The sequence below is a fragment of the Sardina pilchardus genome, chromosome 9 (assembly GCF_963854185.1).
Source record: "Sardina pilchardus chromosome 9, fSarPil1.1, whole genome shotgun sequence".
Classification (NCBI taxonomy): domain Eukaryota; kingdom Metazoa; phylum Chordata; class Actinopteri; order Clupeiformes; family Clupeidae; genus Sardina; species Sardina pilchardus.
This window is the reverse complement of record NC_085002.1, coordinates 31,756,209-31,779,680: the sequence shown is the minus strand read 5'-3', so window position 1 is coordinate 31,779,680 and position 23,472 is coordinate 31,756,209. Positions and strand designations below refer to the sequence as shown.

Here is a 23,472-nt window from a genome sequence, read left to right as displayed (position 1 = left end):
GCTCCTCTGGGTTATTACAGCAGCAGAGAAGATTACAAAGACATGACGTCTTCCATTGGTCTAGGGATTTGAGACACAACCCATTAGCATGCTAATGTTTGTCTTTGAGAGAGGTGCTCTTTTGTTTGGCTACATTAAGGGCCCCATTACCAAAATGTTTCAGTCCTTTTTAGACTGTAATATGAATGATTACCTAATGTAGATGCTCTTGCTGTCCCAAGATTCGTATAAAAGGGAGTTTGAAGCAAAAGAGGCCAGCACAGCGCTGCACAGCACAGTGAAGATGACTCAGGAGGGCAGGTGTGGATCTTGAAAAAAAGAGCAGCTGTTAGTCTCACCTTTGTCATTTTTCAGGCTGCCTGTCTTTGCGAACAGTGACAACTCGCTCAGACCAACACTATCCATATACTGCATTCAGTTTAGTTTTTCATATGTTTTGTGACAGAGCATCACAATACTGTGCAACCCTTCCCTTTTTAAAACAAGCATAATTAGAGGGACATATACCGCACACATCTAAGCCATAGCGCCATGGAAATCAGATGAAGGTGAATTTTAATAAGCATCCTCCCTTTGATGTAGGAATTGTGACAGGTGGATCTCCAGTCCTGTTGGCATGATCATGTGACATGAAGAGCTTTTCCCCCATCATGCCACTGTGCAGTGGTGGGAACTGGAGACATAATTCACACTTCTGGTTATTAATGGCTTAGCATAACACAGCATCACACTGTTCTGCAGGAAGTGCTGTCCATACGGTTCATTTTGGTGTATAATACCAGATAGCAGACACAAGTAACATCATCCAAGTAACATTGAATGGAATTTTGTCCACAAAACATAGGTTACCATAACATTTTAGCCGCAAAAGGACTATGGAAGCATGTTACCACATTTATTCGCATGGCAATGCATTCTGTCAATGCAATTCAATGTGCAATTTGAAAACATATTTTGCAATGTAATTTCATAACGTGGCATTTGCAATCCTCAATTCAGTTTTGATTATTTACTGTAGGTTCATTGTTAGGATTTTTTTTTTCTCTTACTGTAATTCAAATGACAATTAATTTAGCAATTAGATATTCAATGTGCAAACTGATTTTGCAATATGCAGTGCAATGTGGTAATGCAATTCTGGATTATTCAATTCTGCATTATGGAACTGTATGGGAACTGGACAGCCTGTGACTGCAGTGCCTAACAGAGAGTGGTGCGATCTGCCAAACGCACCATCAGAACCCTGCCCTGTAGAATACCTACATGAGAAGAGTACTGTTCGTACCAAGGCCCATATTGTAAAGCACTCCTCACATCCTGACCATGATGTCAAAACACGGAGGTCAGACGAACGTCTCTGCTGCTACAAGACCAGAACAGAGGGACTGAGGAGGAGCTTCTTTCCTCAAGCCGTCTGTATCCTGAACAAGCAAAAGACTAAATAAGCTTATTATACACTTGCAAATTGACTGGAGGCTACACACACTGCACTTTATACTCGGTCTTGCTATTTATTACAAATATTTCTTGATCTTTCTTCTACACACTCTCACAGAAAAAGCTGAACACTAGACGAAATGTCACTACATGTTTTACGTTAGTATGTCTATGTATGTGACAAATAAACCTCCTTGTATCTTTGTATCCTTGAAAAAAATGGATCATTTAACATTAAATATATTTTATTTTTGGGACCTTTATTCTAATGAAGTGAAATACTGCCCCCAACAAATGCCTTACATTTGATATGCTCTATGAGCAGCATAATTCAATAGAGAAAACAATCTGTCAATCCTCTCATCAAGGCAGGTCTTCAGGAAGGATGTCACTCGTTCAGTGAGTTAACGCCATGCTTCCAGGAGCTGGATTCAACTGTCTATTCTTGACACCCATATTTCACAGCATTTTTGTGAAACACAGTTGGGTAGTGCAGTTGAGGAGGAAAGTTCATTAAAACAGCACCACGACAGTGATGTCTGTAGGACTCAGTAGATTAGAGAATTCTCCTTCCATGCTGCCTGATCTCCAGAGCGGAGCTAAAGGGACTCCAAAGCACCGATTCCAGCTTGATTACCATATTGATCAGAGCACTCCTGATACTCCTCCTGCCCTCGCGCCAACATGGCTACACATGGGGCTTCTGGAACAGACAACAATGTTCTCTTCTTTCAGTCAATGCAGGGGATAAGAAGAGGCTACTCCAAAGCAGTATCCCAACCACTGAGTCTTTCTTTAATAGTTAAATGTGACAATTTGTTGTGGTAGTGTTAACACTTCACAGAAATAACGATGTGAGAAGTGTGATTAAAATAGTGTACACTAGTACAAAATAGTGTCTCCATATGAGGGTGATGTTATGATATGTTCGAGCCTCAGGACACCGTGTTCAAAATATACAGTAGATGCAAGGTATTTGTGTTTCATAGGTTGCAAATGCAGACATCTTCGTTTATTTGGAAAATAAATGCTTTATTCTGAAATGTTAAAAAGCTTGGAGGATCGTCATTTTGCATGTTTGGATTCATTAAAGAGCTCCTTATAATCTTTCTCAGTCTACCAATATTTGCTCCAAGTCTGTTTATCTGAATTGAACATGCACAGGCATGACAAATTACAAAAAAGGCTGCACTGAAAATGTAAAGACATTTTCTGAGTGCAGCTCATGATTGCGAGGCCTGGCCATAACGGCAGTTTAACATGCTCTGCAGCAATTTATAGGGCTGTAAAATGTTCATGATGCATGCCCTGCAGGCCGACATTCACACAACCTCATCCAAATATCAGTAACACTCAGTCCTTTTCATATAACACGGCTGAAAATCTGTTGAATCTGACTTCTTGCACACGTCAGAAGCTACAATAGTGCACAGTTTTCCATAAATGATAGGCACTCTGGACGAGGAGGCGCTATTACAGTTTTTTTCAATCGCTCACAAGCGTTTGTCCATTCATTTGACACTTTTTCAAAACTCTAAACACAGACTCTCACCTACAAAACACAATTGGCCAAATGGATCATTTTCCTCTCAAAAGCACATCCCATGTTGTTACACCACATTTTGTTACATATACACTAACTCGTCATTTCTCTGCACACACTAACTTTACCAAAACACTGGAAACCTGACTCAAAATGAAGTTATTTTGTCAAAGAATGAAGCTTGTTTTCACTTCACAAGATACATGCAGTCAATCAGAGTACACTAGGTTTCAAAATACTGGCTACTGTTGACATTACAAAAACTGCATAGACTTTTATGTTTCAGTTTTACAGGTATTTGCATGCAAAACATGCAATCCAGAATTTGTACACTACATTTCTTGGTTGGGAACTGTATGTCCAGATGTCCACATTCAAATACATAAAAAAAAAAAAAGCAAATCTTTTTATTTTTTTTATTTTTTACTGTTCACTAGGCCTACAGGAGGTGCAGTATAAATACTGTTTACAGTAGACTATGATAGAACCGAAAAAGTTTTACAGCATTGCAGTGAACAAAATATCCATGAAACACAAGAGCATTCTGAACAAAAAACAACAGCAAAAAGCCCAGTTAAAAAGGGGGTGAACAAAAAAAAGCACAATATTACTGTGCCTAATCTCTGCACCTGCTCCTCTCAGTGCTCCTGCACCTCTCACTGCATCTCTCACTGGGCCTGCTCTTCTCCCTGGGCCCCTTACTCTTACTCCTCCTCGTCCAGACATTACGGTATTTGTCTTATTCAGTTTCTGCTTCCAAAAACATCACCTGCTCTTTTCACTGTGTAAGTGAAACACACTGTGGCCCCTGCCACTGAGTCTAAGATAGACTGGAATCAGCTGTGGTTGGCCCAATTTACCCAACATAAATCATCTGTGTGTCAATTATTCGATTGTTTGTTTATTATCAGCTGAGATATATTGCTTTTGAATTGATAACATTGCAGAAAAAGAGGTTTTTATAGTGTATCTAAGGTTTGGAATATTGTGTTAACTATTGTGGGATGTTGTGTGTTAACATTCGAAAATAATACAAAAACGATCCATTATTTTGTTGGGAGGTATAGTTTGTCTGTTAAGAAAATGTAAGCATTGTGAAAATGTATTCACTGACTGCATACTGTGTGAAAACAACGTGAAATGTGTGAATGGTATGGCCACAAAAGACCGATGCTGTGCTAACTGTGTTTAGAGTTTTGAAAATGTGTCAACTGAATGGACAAATGCTTGTTAGCGATTGAAAAAAACTGTAAAGGAGGGAAGGATCACTGCAATTTCTGCAGAAATCTGAAGAGTGCTGTCTGCTGTGGACATGGCAGTGGGCCTGCTAACTCCATGTCATCAGTGATGAGTAGATACTGAATGTTCATCTGTTTGGCACTTCAAACACCTGACTAGCAATCTTAACCCCACACCAATCAATCTCATTCAAGGTGTGAAACAACAATAAGTAGAGTTGATAATAGGCTAATCATAATACTGTTTGTCAAAACACTGGTTATGAGACATCATCCATGCCATCATCTTATTTATATGTTCATATGAGACTACAAGCATGCGAGTACTGATAAAAGCTATGCTCAAGTCTCCCTGCATCTCTACTAAGGAGCAGGAGTGTTATCAATTTATTATTCGTTACACCTTGTGCAGAAGGGAAAAAACAAGACACGAAGGTAGCATTCTCCTTGAGCATGCACATTCTTGTATTATCTGAAGTCTTTCTAGACACCATCAATGGCCCATCCATGAGGCATTATTTAAGTCACACTTCTTTTCATTGACAAAGGACATTTTTTGCCATGAAGTACATTAATTCAGGAATCCAAGTACCACTGCTTGGATTCCTCTTACTGTAATTCAAATGACAATTAATTTAGCAATTAGATATTCAATGTGCAAACTGATTTTGCAATATGCAGTGCAATGTGGTAATGCAATTCTGGATTATTCAATTCTGCATTATGGAACTGTATGGGAACTGGACAGCCTGTGACTGCAGTGCCTAACAGAGAGTGGTGCGATCTGCCAAATGCACCATCAGAACCCTGCCCTGTAGAATACCTACATGAGAAGAGTACTGTTCATGAGGCATTATTTAAGTCACACTTCTTTTCATTGACAAAGGACATTTTTTGCCATGAAGTACATTAATTCAGGAATCCAAGTATGTATTTTCTCCTGTATTTTTTTCTGACAGTTTCATGTGCAAAGGACCGGAGTGCTGATTTATTTCATGTATTAAACTGACTAACGGACTACACTGCTGTCCATTTTGTGGACAAAAGGATGAATATGGAGTTCTCTTAAATGTAATGCTTGTTACTTGCTGCAGTTATTTATTTCTTTGATAGGTCCATTCATGCAGCACATTCAATGATTTTGCTAAAAAATGTGTGTGTGTGTGTGTGAGTGAGAGTGTGTGTGTGTGTGTGTGTGTGTATGTGAGTGAGAGTGTGTGTGAGTGAGAGTGTGTGTGAGAGAGAGAGAGAGAGAAAGAAAGAGAGAGAGAGAGAGAATAACCCTGTTATTTGAGCCCAACCTAGTGGATTTGTCCAGTCCCACCTGATGCAGGCTCAGTGCTCTGTGGCTGTGCTGGGGAGGCGTGACTACACTGGTGATGATGCTAAATGTCAGCGGGCCATTGGAATGTACAGGATGTGAGTGAAGGGCAGAGGAAAATGGAACACACAAATACACGCATCCCAAGCTGCTGTGTGGTGAGCGAGCGTTCTGGCGCATAATGGCTGCCAATGCATTACCCTGGTGCGTGCTACACATTGGTGGTGCCTAGTGAGGTTCCATCTTCACTGTAAAGTGCTTTAGGTTCCTTGAAAAGCGCTATATAAATGCAATGTGTTGTTATTGTTATTGCGTGTGCTGTAGCACTTCACAAGCCTGTCTGTTCTGTTGTCCTTTGGGGACCACTGACCTCAGCTGCCCATTGCCAACCACAACCCTTCAGCACAAGCACTTCAACTCAGCAGTACAACAACAGAACCAAGAAGTGGAACATCTTTACACTAGAGACGCTCACAGAGTGCCTGAGGAAAGCTCTGAACTTGACAGGTGTTTGTGTTATTTATTTATTTCCTGTTCTAGCTCCGGTAAACCAAAGTGTTCAAGAAAGGAGGATGTTTTTTGCATCAAGTTTAGATATCAGAACTACAAGGAAGCCAAAAGCAAAGAGAGAGGGAGAGGAAGCGAGAGAAAGAGAGAAAGTAACACATGCAATATCAGCTCAGCAAAGTGTGATGCTATCTTTATCTTGTCTTCCACACCTCTCACTTGCTGAACAAGATCCTATCTACTGTGAAAATAGCTGTTCATCTCACTGATGAAATCTGACAAAAACCCATTAGCATTTTCCCTACTTAAACTCCCTGACACACCGTGGCAGGTGCTTTGCAATTTCCAGCAGGGTAGAGGTGGCAGCAGATTGCATATTTCCCGCCAATTAAACACTGTGAGTGGAAGACGTCTCAACAAACGTTAATTTTCTTTTTTGTGTTCAAAGTGATGGCTTCATTCCTGATTAAAAACAGAGATCTGTTTATTACCGAAAGTGACATATCTGAGGCTAACGGCTGCAGTGCAATACCGCATGCATGCACGTTCACCACGGAGAGCAAAACAATATTCCTCAACAATAAGTGTGTGGAGGGAAGGGGGTGCTCCCTCGGCCCTGTCCCTCATCACTGGCTCTTCACGTCCACTTGCAGGAGATGGCACTGGTGTGCTCTCAGTGGGCGCTGGGCAGGGCTGATTGGGCAATAAAACCCTGTCACTGTGACAGGGAGAGAACACCCCTCATTCCCACTGTGGCATGGCTGTAATCAGTCTTCCTCTCTCTCTCTCTCTCTCTCTCTGACTTTCTTCACTTGAAAGTGTGTCTTTTAAATCAATAAACGTCATATGTAATTCCAGCTAAAATTTAAATGGGAAAATGTCTCTCACCATTGACAACCACACAATTAATTTGACATAGTTAGGTCCCTTGGTGGTCCACTGGAAGGGGCAACATGTAGACACTATAAGTGTGTGTTCTCCCCTCTAAGGACTCCTGCTTAGTATCAGGATACGGGTTTAGGAGCATAATAATGGTGACATTACTGGACAAATGGCTGCCCCAAATCAATCAGCCGTTGGAGCCATTGCACATGATCCACACAAGCAGTGGTCCAGAGTGCAGAGGCGAGCAGGCAGTATGCAGATGTGTTGGAACACTCAGTTTAGACAAATCAACAACATTAGCAATTAGCAGGGCCTGTAAACAGGCACGGGCTATTTACTGGCTAACTGACACTGCAGTCCCCTGATGCTTTTCTTTGATTGGCTGGAGTATTATTGATTGGGCCAAGTGGACATGTGGTCATCTCAGGGGCAGTGTAAGGTCATCTGAGGGCTAGTTTGGCTCTCAAGGCCCGGATATGTCTATCGCTGCATAGATCTAATTACAGCATCCAGCATCTGACTAGCACAGAGGCCTGCTACAAAACCCAATCTTAAATGTAATCAAATCACAACCTGATGCCATTCATCAGACTTATCTGACAATCATACTCTGACATTTTAACCCGTCCTCAACCATTTTGTTGTGCTGTTTTTTCCCTCTTAATCTCCCAAATGTGATTGACACAGTGTACCATCAGCTGTTACACCATTACTACATTCTAGGAGGAAACGTAATTCTCACCAAGATGCTTGGCCACCCAATGCTGTCCTGGGTCTCCCTCTCTCCTCTTGGCCCCCTTCCCAAAGGGCAAATGAAGTGAAGGGATCAGATGTGGCAGAGGCTAATAAGAGACTGTGTTCAGGCTACTCCGGGCATTTTGCTGTGGCAGGACATGACCTATTTAACCAAGCAGGTCCTGGAGAGATGTGCCACTAGTGTCGGTGTGAGGGTATGGACAGGAAGTGCTACGAATCAGTCCTGTTCTGTGCTAATGTCCTGCAGAGAGCCAAACAACCCCACTCTTCTGGAGGCTTCCATGAAGAGCAGCCTCCATTTAGTGCTAATTGCTACAGGAGTTGCGCTAGTACTGTGACCTCAGTTGAAATCAATTAGTTGCTAACTCAGGCTGGTGTCTTCTTCCAGACTTTGTGATAAAATGAGGCTACTCAACGCTCTTACATTCATTTACTAACTTCATTTGATGTCCTGGAGGCTAGTCATAATTTTACAAGCAGAAATTCAGGCTTTAAAAAGGGGAAAAAACAGTGAAAAGGAAAATGATAGCATAAGAAATGCCAGTCTTTAAAATTGAGTGAATCTCAGTGCTAAATCATAGTGTGCTGATGGTAGATGATGAATGGTGGAATGTATTAGAGGCCCTCTAACCCCCTCAGTGTAGGCTGTGCTAACATGCCCTCTCTCAATGGTAGCCCTGCTGGATGTCCGACTGTACTGTGGTGTGTTCATTAGGTATTAAAAGACTCAGAATTTAAGTATACATGTACTGTAGCTTCCATGCTATATGTTTTTTTTCTTATCTTTTAAGGTTCTTCTTAATCAGGTTGAACCACTAGCGACTTAAAGCAGATCATTGTTTCCACCAGGGTGACACTGATGTATGCTTCTTGCAAACCATACAGATTCCCAATAATTTTTTCTAAGATTGTGTAACCACAAATGATAAAACGATGACCTTGAAACTAGTGATTCTTAATGTTCGCATCTGTACGTGCATAGTCAACTGCTCTGAAATTCTGACATATTATCTTTTCTTTTTTATCAACAGCAGTTCCGCTCGTAGTGTCTGATTATATACCAGAAATGCAATCAGTGGTAAAATGTCGACCCTTACAGCCAAATTGGCTGAACTGACAAGCGGCATGATAAGCCGAAATCTCCGTCACGGCTGCATTTGTAAGTGTGTGCAGCTGGTTTGTGCTTGTTCTCTTAGACTGCAGTCCTCATCACTCTTCTTGCTCCAGTTTAGTTGTCCTTTGGAAAAGCCCAAAGAATACCAAGATGGTATATCTGTGTCCTCTGTATTTTGTCTGGTCTGACAGAGTCTGATGCTTTTTCAAAGTCTACACGAAGAAGTGGGTTTCAGTATTAAGGTACAAAGAAGCCACATCAGCGTGCAAAGCATTAGCTTCATGAAGGTCTGGTTGCCACTTTACCGCAGTGCATGTGCCATAAATCGCTTTGCTGGAAATGACTGAGGTCTGCAGAAATGTCACAATTTGTTTTCCTCTGAAGCAGAATTTAGCAATGCGTCATCTCTCCCCTCCTATCCCGCCTTTTCAAACATGTGCCCACACACACACACACACACACACACACACACACACATGCACACACACATACAAACACACACATACACGTTTAATGGTGTTTCAGTCACTGAAACAGACCCTTAAGTTTGCCAAGAAGCCACAAGCTTCATTATGCTCTCAGTGTTACAGCGAGCATTTAATTGCATTCTGTCTTACTGGCTGATTCTGCTCAGCCTGCCAGCACACTGATCTTTGATACCTACTGACTTTAATTAGCTACTACTAGGGTGTAGTTCAGCCATGCGTGCCCTTCAGAGGAGCAGCCATGCTAATGTATGCATATCAGCTGCGTGCACAACAGAGGAATATCTAGTTCTGATGACCCAAAAGGGGGATTTGCAGCGTTACATGTGTTCTATCATTTCCCAGCAGCTCATTAACAGTTTGCAAATCAGGATGGCACGTAATTACACTATATTGTCAGATTTTGTCTTTCCCAATTTTTTTGGAAGGTCATCCAAAATAAGTTTTATCCTTGTTCCAAAAGGTGGTATCTAGGATTACTGCCAACATTAATTTAGGAAATAAGTGGGCACTTAGTTTCATTGCTAAACTTGAAGCCAAATACTGTAACTCACATCATAAATATGCTGCTACTGACAAATGTGAGACCTCAAGAACTTGTATCATTTATCATTTCATCATTATCAAACATGGGTGAAAAGGGCTGATGACAGCACCCCCTCATTGTTTATCAAACGCTGACTTAACTCAAAAAATATATACCATGAGCACATCAGGAAATAAGTGTTATTCTGAAAAACATCAGCGTCTCATTTAACGGTGTGCAACCCAGACACTGGCAGTAGAACTGTGTGAAGGGTTCTCATATCTCATGTCTTGGGGGACATACATTAGGAAAACAGAAGAAGGGATGGGACTATTCTTCAGTACAGAACATCTTGTCCTGTGCACTGTCTCTCCAGTTCAGAACCTTATATAAGCTTTCATTTGAATTTACTGTAAGTCAGAGGTCGGATGGCCAGGGCATATGATTGCCCCATGCAGTTGTTGATTTGGGTATTTTAAGCAGAGCAGCCATTTTCTTGTATCCATCCCCTGATTTGTAAAAGTCTACTACACATGCTTGTTAAATGCTCCAGACACTTTCCCATGGTAATGGATTATTAAGGGATTTGGGCCTTGTGTCAACCCTTCTCTCATCCTCCAGTGAAACAGGACATTATTTAGATTTCCCAACACTGCTAACCCTAATCCTAACCCTTGGCCTCTTAAAAATTCCTGAAATATTTATAGTGTCACATAATTTACATTTCCTGCATTCAAATGTATTTCTGTTTGAATCTTTATGACATTCTGACAAACACAAACATGTTCCTTATTGTCACAAAACCTTGCTTTCTATCGTAAAGATAATAATGATATATGTATGATCGTGTGAATTTCTTTCAAATCTTGCAATCATCTTTCATTACAATGCCAACAGTTATGAAAGGCACTGTAACTACGATTAAGAAACAACAATGTACATAGCTGTTTCAGCTCACACAGCTGAAAGTGTGTTTCTTTGAAATGTAACTGAGTGAATGTTATCTTCAATTATGCATGTTGTGTTCAAAGTGTCTGCAGTTACAGAATAAGAGCTTACTGGCATGTGCACTCAGACACGTTCTGAGCCCACTCAGACCAATTGTGCTGCAGCATGAACAAGGCCAGGCCAGCGCCGTGGTGGAAAAGATGACAGACCAATGGCATTCCACTGCCGTCTCTAATACGCCTTGATGGAAGATGAGCAGGAATCAGGAGCTATTCTACCTCTACATGCTCTACTAAAATCTGCTTTCTCTCTACTCATAAGCAATGTACAGTAACTCTCAAGACACAAGCGAGCAAAAGAACTGTGCAAAGTCAACTGCCCGTGGTCTAGATAGCAAGTATTTGATGCATAACTTATAGTACAAACTGTTTTCAGATTTGTTTGTGTGATACCATGGTGGGCGCCTCTTACTGGGAGAGGTCACATTTCCTAGCACCAGGACAGGAGGACAGGAGGACAGGAGGCAGTGTGTGGGAGTGGAGATGACCTCAGCATCCCATCCAAATGGGCCAGAAGGAAGCGCAGCAGGGCCCTCAGCCCCAGAGAGCACAAGAGAAGGCTCTGACTGAGAGGGAAATGTTCCCCATTAGTCATCCAGACCTCCCTCGGCTCCATGCGGCCAGGGAGACAAGAGCCCCAGCGAATGTGCATTTGCCTGGAATGATTCAGTGAGGATATCCTTGGGTCGTGACTGCAGCAGCCTCATGTATGAATGTCTTCACTACCTCGTCTCCCCACCGTATCTGTCTGTCAGAATCTGCCGTCGTTGTAAACAAGAGACTCCAACACACCCTCTCATTCCCCCCATCTCTTCTGTTCTCTCTCTCTCTCTGAAGCTGCTTCCTATTCTATTTGTCCAAAGATTTCTCTTCCTCTCCCTTCCTTTTCATTTTCCTGTCTCTCTCTCTCTCCACTTTGTTTTTGTCTCTCTCTCTCTCTGTCCCTGCCCCTCTCTCTCTTCTTTTCACATCTCTGGTGCTCATGTGCTTTTCGCTCAGACGCAGTCCCCACGTGCACCCTGTCATCACTCTTTCAATCAGCGTGTGCCACTGCAGCACCCAGCACACACACACACACTGTATTTAGCTGTCCCAGAGGGTACAATGCCCTCCTTCAATCTGCGTCATTGTCTGAGCTGAGCTGAGCTTCACGTCACGTGTTAGCGTCAGAGCAGATAGCTAACAAAATGGTCTTAGAATAATCTGGAAGGAAGAGTGGGGAGAGGTACAAGTGAAAAAATACGGGAGTGTGGGATTTAACACAGGAATGCCTTCTTTGAATTCATTTTTATATCGATATCAAATTCAAAGAAACGGCTGCACAAATGCGTCCACTTTTGGGCCTGATGTCCCTGCCCTAGCAGTGATTGATCTCTACAGGACCGAGATGTTTTATCGCCTCCACAGTTTTAGTGTGTGGGGGGTGAGAGGCGAATGTAGTAGAACATTGTTCTCCCCCTGTTCTTGCCTGGTGAAGGACCTTCACAAAGGGCTGGTGCCCATGCATCAGACGCCGGTCACAGGCACTTGTGAAGCTCAAGCTAACTCGTAAGCGTAGGCGACCTTAATCACAGAGAGTCCTCAGGCCCCCATGGGACCTATCCTCCTGACGCCGACAGCCGCAGGATGATGAATTCCCTTTGACAGGGGACACACAGCTACCAGTTCACTTTTTTCCATGAGCAGCAGGATTGGACCTGGAATGAGTTGAGAGACTTTTGGCTGCTTTTGAAGTGAGACGGACAAGGGTGCTGCTAAACTAATGTGTCATGTCAGAACCTATTGACTTGCTTGGCTAGAGGGTGAGTTCATATGTTTCTGTGTGTGTGTGTGTGTCTCTCTCTCTCTCTGTGTGTGTGTGTGTGTGTGTGTGCGCTGAGAGGGGCTGTAAGCCTGATGAACGACTACACAACACAGTGCCTTTAAGCGTGTCCCGGTCCACCCACCCAGGCGGCCTTATCTATTGGCTGCAGTGCAGTGAGGGTGCTGCTGGAGGAGCCCGGGCCTCAGCCCCCCCACACTGCTCTGCCTCGCCTGCCGTCTCTCATCAGCAGAGGCCTTTCATTAGCACCTTAATTACATTTCCGCTGTTTGAGTGTAACTGGAAGGACTTATTGGACATTCGTGAACAATAATGTCTCATCATGAAGGTAAACAAAAGGACCAAAATCCAAAAGACAATTAAGTGATTCATGGACAGATGGCAATGATGTTGTGTTTACTGACACAGATTCGGGATATACTGTAAGTCAACATTAGACTGATAATTATCAGTCATGTTTCTAGGAAGAAGAAACAATATTTTGATTAATTCAAGTCAAGTCAAGTTTACTTTATTTATCCTTTAAAAAAGGAAATTTGGTGTGCAGCAGGCATTCAAAGAACATTAAAGGCTTAAAGGACAAGACATAGACATGGACCAAACAACACATTAATGACAATATTTGCACGCAGTCACATGCTCAAGTGGACACACCCCCTACTCCCCAAACACATGACAGCCACTAAAGAGAGGACTATTTTAGTAACTTGGTAAGCCACTGCCTGTGACAGTACCAATAAATAAATAAATAAGTAATAAATAAATAATAAAAAATGGCAATTACTGATCTACATGTCACTATTGGTTGAGGCTCCTGATGGCCACTGGGATAAAGGAGTCTCTGGCACGCTTTGTCCTTACAGCAGGGGCTCTGAAGCGTCGGCCTGAAGGGAGCAGACTGAAATCCTTAAAAAGTGGATGGTCAGGGTATTTCAAAATTTGTTTGGTCTTACTCATGACCCGTTTCGCAGACACTTTATGTTGCTGAGTAAGGTGAACCCCAACCACCTTTGCTGCCACATTAACCACCCTTGATAGCCTACCCTTACTGCTCAGTGGCAGACCACCATACCACACAACAATACAAAAAGATAGATAGAAAACATCACTATGGCAATAGAAAACATCACTATGGCAATGAGTGATTGTATTCCTTTGATGCAATATTATCATTCATTTCAAGTAGCATTTAGTGGCAGTATTTCATTATTCTGTCCAGCTTTCCAACTATTCACATCACCAGTAAGAAAACACACATTTTGCAATTGCTTTATAAAGGTATACCTTACTATCAGTATAAATGTCAATATGAAAGACTATTCTTTTTTATTAATTTGTTAAGCAGTATGTAAGAGCCACCTAACGTCTTTCTGCCCTTACAATTATTCTTATCTTATACTCCATTACACTGTAGCATCAAGACAGTTCTGTTCAGTTTTCAGATCTGCTTCTGTCACTGATGATGGTCAGTTTCTCATAATGCATGGGCAGTTGAAGTTCAAATGATACATCTTAACATCTCACAATATGTACTGGACTGTCACCCTGTCCAAGCCAGTCCCAGTATTAGTGTGCTTGCCTTCAGTAGGGTCACAGCCTGTGAGAGTAGAGCTGTGTTCTCCAGTTGGTCCAGTTCCATTAACTACGGCACACACACAACATTCACCATGGAATCAGTTCCATTAACTACGGTACACACACAACATTCACCATGGAATCAGTTCCATTAACTACGGTACACACACAACATTCACCATGGAATCAGTTCCATTAACTACTTTACACACAACATTCACCATGGAATCAGTTCCATTTACTACTGTACACACACAACATTCACCATGCTATGGAATCAGTTCCATTAACTACTTTACACACAACATTCACCATGGAATCAGTTCCATTAACTACGGTACACACACAACATTCACCATGGAATCAGTTCCATTAACTACTTTACACACAACATTCACCATGGAATCAGTTCCATTTACTACTGTACACACACAACATTCACCATGGAATCAGTTCCATTAACTACTTTACACACAACATTCACCATGGAATCAGTTCCATTAACTACGGTACACACACAACATTCACCATGAAATCAGTTCCATTAACTACTGTACACACACAACATTCTTGAATTTCCCCTTCGGGATCAATAAAGTTTCTATCTATCTATCTTCACCATGGAATGAGTTCCATTACCTACTGAATACGCGCAACATTCACCATCCAGAATGGAAATGGGGTGGAGGCCAAAACAAATAATATTTCAGGATACGTGCTGGACTACATTTTTGTTAGAAGTAAAACTAGGCCTCCCTTCCCTCTTTTCTCAGGGGACTGGCGATTGATGTGATCGTTTTAAACACAGGTGATGTGCCACCTGTTCCCCCACTACTGCCTTTAGAGCTCTAATTCAGCCAAAATCATGAGGTTCCTTTTGGTGGCAATGACAAAGGAAATTCAGAAGAAAGTATTACGTTAAGCATTGCCTTCAGAACTTCTCTTCAAATAGACATCTGGGCACTGTTAAGAGGTTTACAGTAAACAAACTTTGGACAAGGAATATAAACAAACCCTTTGCTCTACTATCATTGTCTAGTATTATCTGTATCCCAGTGCATATCTCTGCAAATGTAAACATTTGTAGGGGGACATAATTCAATCATTCATTTGAATTCGATCTTGTGCAACATCATATTGGAAGATTTCTAAAGGAAACAGCTGACTGCTGTTTAAGGTACAGAATATGAATCCTCATGTCTCCAGCTTTCAGGAAAGGCCGTTTTCATGAGCACATGGAAGGTGCACAGTTGAACAAAGGGCTGGAGTTCAGCGTCCTGATAGTATGACATATATTATTTACTGTTAACTGAAGTATGAATCTTGCATGGCTTTTGAATTTGCATTGCATCGCTTTTTGCTTTCTGTCTCCTCCTCAGTTAAGTCAACAGCAGCAGTGGCTGTATCCCCATATTGCAGGCTGTGTGCTTATACTGACCGCCTGCTGCGATTCAAATGAGAATCGTCTCTCCAGTAGAGCTGCAAAGCTTCATCAATGCCAGCATGAGCAATAAACCTAATTCTTCTCTCTGACACCACAGAACCTATGGACATACACCCTAACTACTGACAAAGACAACTTCTCGACTTAATGATGTCAGTCTTGGAGATGGGTTTGTATGGGCAAACCAGCAGAGACAGACAGCGAGAGAGAGAGAGAAAGAGAACTTCCTCATAGAGTGAAACAAATACAATCAAGTTGAGCAGTAATGTCTTTTCCCTATAGTTGAGGAAAGGAGTTTTGAGGTCTCAGTAATAACCTAAGCCTTCAAAACTAAATGTGTTGAATTCCCTTAATTGTCATTCCACTCTTTCTATTCCACAAGCTAATTCACTTATTATAGCCTGTATTGTGGCTTATCTACCTTCTTCTGTGCTCATTTTCATACATAATGTATTTACAGTAATTTCCTGCATATAAGCCGCATTGTGTATAAGCCGCAGGACAGTGTTTTATGCAAGTTAAAAGAAACACAACCATATTAACACCATATTAACTGCCCCCCTGTATTAACCTCATAGCTGAAGAAATGTTGCAAAATCAATGTATAAACCGCGGCTAATAGTCGGGAATTTACGGTAACCAGTGAGACCTGCACTAAGAGGTGTGAAATAAATGCATTTTTTTCCTCATTTTCGTTAATTTTGTATTAAAGTGTGTTGTTTTATGTGTGTGACAGGCATAGCATACCACAACTCAAGGCAAGCCATTTTGTCTGGGGCTGCTGCAGTCAGTGCCATTTGGATGCGCAGGGTTAAAAAGCTCTTTGATATCTCATGGTACGAGGCAATTACCCTTTGCTGAGAATGCTAAAGGCTTTCCCCTTCCAGTCAGATGCTGTTGCTTGTGTCTCACCAAACTAATGACTGTGCATCTGAAGTTAATAAGCCTGAATTTATCGACCAGGCAAGCCAAAGATGCCACAGGCTGGTGGATCAAGTGAAGAAAGCCAGTTGGAGTCTTCTTCTTTCTGCACTGCCACTGCATGGCTCATGGGTTGATTCTCTGTGTGTCCTCGCACATTTTGGTGCAAACACCACAATCAAATACAAACGGCAGAGGATGAAGCCTTTATGGATCTGTTGGTGGAGGCAATTATGGACAATTTGTGTGTGTGGGATATTGGCTTTCTCTTGCCCTTTTCAGTTCAGCTGTCACTGGGGAATTGCTGGGGAATTTGGATGGACCTTCTTTCAAAACACCCCTTAGGCAAATGAATGCGACACATGGCGTCTTAATTAAAATGTGTCTTTGTTTTTAATCTGGTGAGTCGTTCGAGGAGCTGTGTTGACATGCCTCCTTGTCCATGACCCCAAGACATTACAGAAATACAGCTATTCACAGACTACTCAGTATTACTACTAATGTGCTATTTTCTCTGAATATTGTCATATTTCTCCTGCTTTAATTCACAAAAGACTTCAAGCCAGCTCACCGCTGCACAGCTAAAAGCCCCTTTATGGTGGCTATTTGTCAGCAGTGACACGCGGCCGGCGCCATGTCAGTGGACATTGATGTAGAGGCCCGTCCCCTGAGAGAATTCAAGCTCAAGCGGCTCTGAGACATTGATGAAGTGGACGCTCACATCCCAGGAGAAAGAATGGGATCTTTAGAGCTGATCACTCTACATTAAATGTGCAGATTTCAAAGGATTTGATGAACACATTAATTGGTCAATTTCAAGTTAGTGCAGAACTTCAGTAAAGACATGCAGACAGTCACCAAATGATATTATTTTGCTGAGAAGTTAACAGTGTGTCATGATGACTAATTACTATGTCAAATGAACTATACAGATGCTTTAAAATCAACACTGTTCAAGGATTTGCCACTCTATAAGGTATGCTTGCTTTTATCAGGTAACTAGTTTTGGTGTCTTCACATTCATTTTGATGGTATATGGTAAGGACATAAACACATTTGTCATTCCCACCAACAAAAAGTATGCACTTTGCAGTTCTGTTTTCCGGGCTGGAACGCATCGCAAACATCAAAGAATCTTTTCACAGCACAACATTGCAGACTAATTTCAAACATTACAATGCTTAGAATTAGAATCACCCATTACTTACATGTAAACAAATAAAGTTTGGTCATTAAGTTAACCAAACCATAAACCAACCAATCAATGGCTAGCTTTGTGGCTCAGAGAACAAGTCGATAGAGGACTAGTGGGATGGACGCCTTCATCACTGAATAGAAATGACAAAAGGAACTCAACTATTACTGCTCCCTGTGTTTGAAAGTAAGTTGTGTGTTTATGTAATGGGATTTAGGAAGACTGTGTTTTTCTATATTACACCGTTTAGAAGAGAGGCATTTTGCAGTGCTCCCTTTATGGTCTCAGACAGATTTCCCCAGCTGGAGTGGGGGTCAGAGTATGAAGGGTGACCTTTCTATCCCATGCGTACAGTAGCAATTACATTCTAGCTACCGCTTCTATGGTGTGTGCACTGGCTATTTCATATGTTCAGAAAAGAGTTTGCTTGGTAATGTCATGCATTATAAATGTGCCATAGTGTACCCTGGTGATGTGAACGAGACTCCCTCTGCCATCACATTCACAGCAGTCTGGAACTGGACCACAGGATACAAGCAATGGCCATTTCTAATGAATAATATTAATCTTCTTAATAATATTGAAAGTGACTAGATCAGCTAAAGCTTAGGTCTCAGTTGCATCTACAAAACTAGCAAATGTGGAGACAATGAGTAAAACAACCTTACTAATCCTAGTTGGAAGATAATGCATTATCCTCCCCAAGTGGAAAAGAAGCACTCTTGCTATGAAAAACACAACACAGTAAATCCAAAGCACATCTTGATTTGTTTTTGTGACAGAGAGGTGTGACAAATGTGCAACAACACACTTTATTTCAGGATTGCTTTCACACTTTCCAATATCCACATTCAGAGATTTTTTTTTTTTTCACAGAGAAAAAAATGTACAAGAAGACGTTAGAAACACAAAGGGCATTTGTGTGTTTGCCACTGCTCTCAGGTGTGGCAGTGCCAGGCTTGTGGGCTATTCTTTGAGCTAGCTCTTGAAGACGCCACTAAAGATAAGGACAGCGCCAGTCAACATGGCTGCTCACACACAAAGTCTGCCTCCAGCTGCACAGGATCTTGTTATATGTGAACAAACCCTCAGTAGCTGATCTTTTCAGGAGGAACACTAAAGTGTACCTAGGAAATGGTATTTAATCCAATATTGCTGCATCTCAACAGCATAGTAGAGCAATACAATGGGGCAAACACATCAAATAGCGTACCTTGGCGTCTCTTAAACAGATACAGACTGTGAGAACATTGTGAGCAGATCCACTCCGAGCGCACTGAATAAAGCCACACCTGTGCAGTAAGTGTGCGTGCGTGAGACAAGCACCACAGAGACCATTTAATATGAGTCATCAACACAACCTGCTGGAAGTCATTGTTTACACAGTTGTCATCATAAAGAGCGATGACAGATGAAATGCAAAGGGATATCCCTTGTCCTTGAGAGGAGAATTCAAACACACGCACCGCACCTGATGATGAGGGCATCTTATTGTAAGGCTTGTATTGCTTACTGTCAAACTGACTCAAACTCTGATGGAAAACGGAGCAAACTAATTATTGCAGGCCTCTTCCATTAGGACCGTAGTCATATGTGACAGCACAGGGCTGGTAAATGATGCTCTTGCTAACTGGATTTGAGCCCCAGTGAAAGGAGGCGTGCTGAGTAAGAGCTGATTGGATTACAGGTAATATGGGCATTGATGATGGAGGAGGCAGCACCCCTGCACCTGGCCTCACATGCTCTCCTCTCCTCTCCTGCTGGACCCACTCTCTCCCCTGCTCTCTCTAGCCACCACTCCCTCTCTCCCCCTGCTCTCTCTAGCCACCACTCTCATGAGCTACACACAACAGGGACATACTGACTTATACACCATAGGAACCACACTGTGCACACGTTTAGCCATGCAGAACACACACACACACACACACACACACACACACACACACACACACACACACACACACACACACACACACACATTCACACATTAATGCACACAAACACACACACACACATATATTAATGTGATTGCGCACACACACACACACACACACACACACACACACACACACACACCCACACACACACACTCACACAAACAGATAGAGCAAGAGGCAGATGCGGCCCTGGGGGGGGTTAGCGAGCGAGTGAATCACTCCATCCCTTTTCACCGAGTGATCACATGACCAAGCCTGTGTGCATCTTCCTCCTCTCAGCTCCCTCCACGGAGAGCAGAGCAGAGCAGAGCAGAGCAGAGCAGAGCGGCGCGGCGTCTCAAGGGCAGGCAGGCAGGCAGGCAGGCAGGGAGGAGACTGGAGCCCTCGCCCCTGTATTCTGCACAGATCACCTTCACACGCCCAGGGGGCTGCTGCCCGCTCATCCAGTCTGGAGGCTTGCGTAACACAAACACATACCCAAAGTAGCTGCACTCAGTCCACTAGCACTGCACTGACACTCTCAGCTTTGTTTGGATGTGTGTGTGTGTGTGTGTGTGTGTGTGTGTGTGTGTGTGTGTGTGTGTGTTTGTTTGTATGCGTGTTTGAATGTGTTTGAGTGAGTGTGTGTGTTATGCGTGTTTGAATGTGTGTGAGTGAGTGTGTGTGTGTGTGTGTGTGTGTGTGTGTGTGTGTGTGTGTGTGCCAATGTAGTTACATAAGGAAAGGGCTGTACTTTAGATGATTGGAATGACAATAAGACCTCCCCCCTTAAAAAAGAGGAGGCAAAATGTTCTCCTGCATGCTGACTGTGGAAAGCCACATCTCTGTTGAGGTGCTAAGTTGGGGAAAGTGAGCTGTTTTGTTAACGCTTATGTAACGCCCTCTGAGTGGACCTCACACACACACATATTATATCCACAGTGCGGCCACAGAAATTCATGTCCAAGGCAAAAATGGGATTACCCTGAGAAATAAATTGAAGAGGTTCAGAATACATCTCCAGATAATGAAACGGCGTCAATGACACCTTTTCCCGTCGCTGTTGGCACATCCTTCAAACACAGCAGCAGAATAGAGCCGGTGTGTGTGCCTCTGAACTAACTGCATGTCAGATACAGCGCTTTGCTGAAGGGTTTGTGTGTGCTTGTGCACGCGCACGTGTGTGTGTGTTCAGGGGGGGGGCGGGGCTAGGCACAGTGGATCTGTCCGTCATCTCTGTGCTCTTGTGCTTGTGGATTCATGTCACACCTCTGCGCACACAGGCTCTGCACTCTAATGACAGACCAGGCAAATCTCACACAGCACCAACACACATCTCCTGCTCCGCAGTGGCGCTTGGACTGCTGCATCTGTTGAGACAAGAGAGCCCAACCAATTTCACAGAGAGCTTCGCTGGCTTCCTCTTGGAAGGGCTGCAAAATCAATATAATTAACCTAAAAGGCACAGGTCTGCCTCCTACCTAGAAAGCAGCGTGTCTCCTCAAACAGTGCAGCAGCCAGCGACATATTCAGCCTTGTGCCTTTAGTGAGATGCATTGCAATTGCACAATTACCTAGTGTCTCTCTTAAGCCATTCTTATGCAAATGCTTTGAATATTTAGCATGTATTTGCTGTACTCCTGACACTGCCCATTCAAGTGCATCTGCAAAGTCTTCCTCTGACCAGTAGCACAGTGCACGGCAAGCCCATTCACATTCAGACCACAGCAGTGGACAGTTGCCTGGCGATAGCATTGCAATATTGATACTGGATGCTAGGCATGCGTCTCTAAGGCCATACAGCCATTAGGCCTGACGTGATAGCATGGGCTGCTGATGGGGATGGAATTCAGCTTGTTGCCCTCATATATACACAGTTGAATGACAGGCACGCACGCGCGCACACACACACACACACACACACACACACACACACACACACACACACACACACACACACACACACACACACACACACACAGATGTTAGGGAAAATGTCCCTCTATTTGCCACATGCTGTTGAGGACCATGCTCTTTCACTGATGATCACTTGAAGATGCCATTTCAAATACAGTGTGTGTCTGTAGGTAAGTGGGTGTAAATGCACATTCCAAACCTAGATGCTCTCAATAACAGCCCTATTTTCCGTCTATCAACACTGATGCAGCTGTCCGTCAGGCAAAGCAGTCTTGTTCATTCAACAACAGTCACTAATACAGCAATACCATCATGGAAGCTAACTGCTGAAGAGCCATTGGAGAAAATGCAATGGAGTTGCTGTCCAAGGTACCAAATCGTATACCTCATATAGCTCATCACAACAGCCAAGAAACACATGCCAAGTTTCATCAGCCCAAGAAACTGCTCTGTTACGAAAGGTAATAAGCCACTGTGTGTGTCTAGGCAATCAAAACGGGAGGTCATTTTAAAGGTTTAAGGAACAGAGCACTTTCACTGGCACTGAGAGAGAGAGAGAGAGAGAGAGAGAGAGAGAGAGAGAGAGAGAAAGATCCACTCACCACTCGTGTTGTGGCTCGTCGATGACCAGCAGGATCTTGAACTTCTTGTGCGTCGGAGTGGTCGCCTGATCGACCAGCCCGGCCGAGGCGGCCGTCTGCTTGACCACGTTGGTGATGGAGCTGAAGGAGCTGAAGAAGCCCGCGCCGCCCGACTGGGCCACCTGGGGCCGGCGCTCCGGAGCCGGGGAGGCCGAGGGGGAGCGGGCGGGCGTCGGGACCAGCGTCGGGACCAGCGCGGGAGCGGGAGCGGCCGGGGACGCAGGGGCATCGGTGGTGGCGGTGGCGGCCGTGGGGGGCGGCGGAGGAGGAGGGTCCGGCCGCTGGAGGTCCGTCATGTAGCCATTGGGCAGGTTGGCGATGAAGGAGCTGTCCGAGAGGCGGCGGCGCAGGAAGTTCATGGCGGCGTGCGGTGGTGGAGGAGGAGGACGAGGACGAGGGCGAAGAGGAGGCTGGAGTCCAGCTGGGAGATCCGCTCGGCTCGCGGGGCGTCAGGGGTTGAGGGTCAGCGGCGGGAGGTCAGCGCTCGGAGGAGGACGCCAGGGGGGGCGCTCGGGGTCCGGTCCGGTCCAAGCTGCGCTGGCTCACAACGCGAGGAGAGAGCAGCTCTAGCCCTGTGCTTTTCCCCCGACTCGCCAGGTGACCTGCTGCGTGCTGCTTGCCTCCTCAAGAGTGAGTGTGTGTGCGTGCGTGCGTGTGTGTGTGTGTATGTGCACGAGCGTGCGTGTGTAAGCGTGCGCGCGAGACACGGTCACACTCTCTCTTGCAGCTCGTGCCGTCTGTCTCTGCAATCCAACAGCCTGACTGCCTGCAGGAGATGTTCTCTCTCTCTCTCTCTTTCTCTCTGCCTCTCTCACTAGCTCTGCCTGTCCTCCTCTCTCTCTCTCTCTCTCTCTTGCTCTCTCTCTCAGTCACGCTCACACACACACACACACTCGGCCCCCTCCCCCAGCCCTTGGTTCTCCCTCCCCTCACGCTCTCCTACATCACTGCCTACGTGGTTGTGTCGTAGTACAACCAGCGGAACGGGGTTTCCAATGAATATGCATGAGGCGTGCGCGTGTGAGGCAATAGGAGACTCCCGTCAGCACAGCACCCCACTGGAGCTCTCTCCACATCCCCCCTCTTCTCCTCTCCCTCACGGTCCACACCCATATGCAGGAGCAGGCACCGTGCCTGGACACTGAAGGTGCCCGGTGGACGGAGGGGGGCAGGGGGTAGTGGAGGGGACCGGGCATTGGGCACTGCATTCTCAGGGGCT

General features: G+C 44.0%; 1 protein-coding gene across 2 annotated transcripts in view; it reads right to left on the bottom strand.

Moving 5' to 3' along the window:
* The window catches only part of syn2b (synapsin IIb), a 61,543-nt gene extending 38,443 nt beyond the window's left edge, over positions 1 to 23,100 (bottom strand). For both annotated transcript variants that reach the window (XM_062544750.1, XM_062544751.1), the window contains exon 1: positions 22,215 to 23,100. In XM_062544750.1, the coding sequence (XP_062400734.1) occupies positions 22,215 to 22,612 (398 nt within the window). In that variant the 5' untranslated portion in view covers positions 22,613 to 23,100. The remainder of the gene's footprint in view (positions 1 to 22,214) is intronic.
* Positions 23,101 to 23,472: the final 372 nt, after the last annotated feature.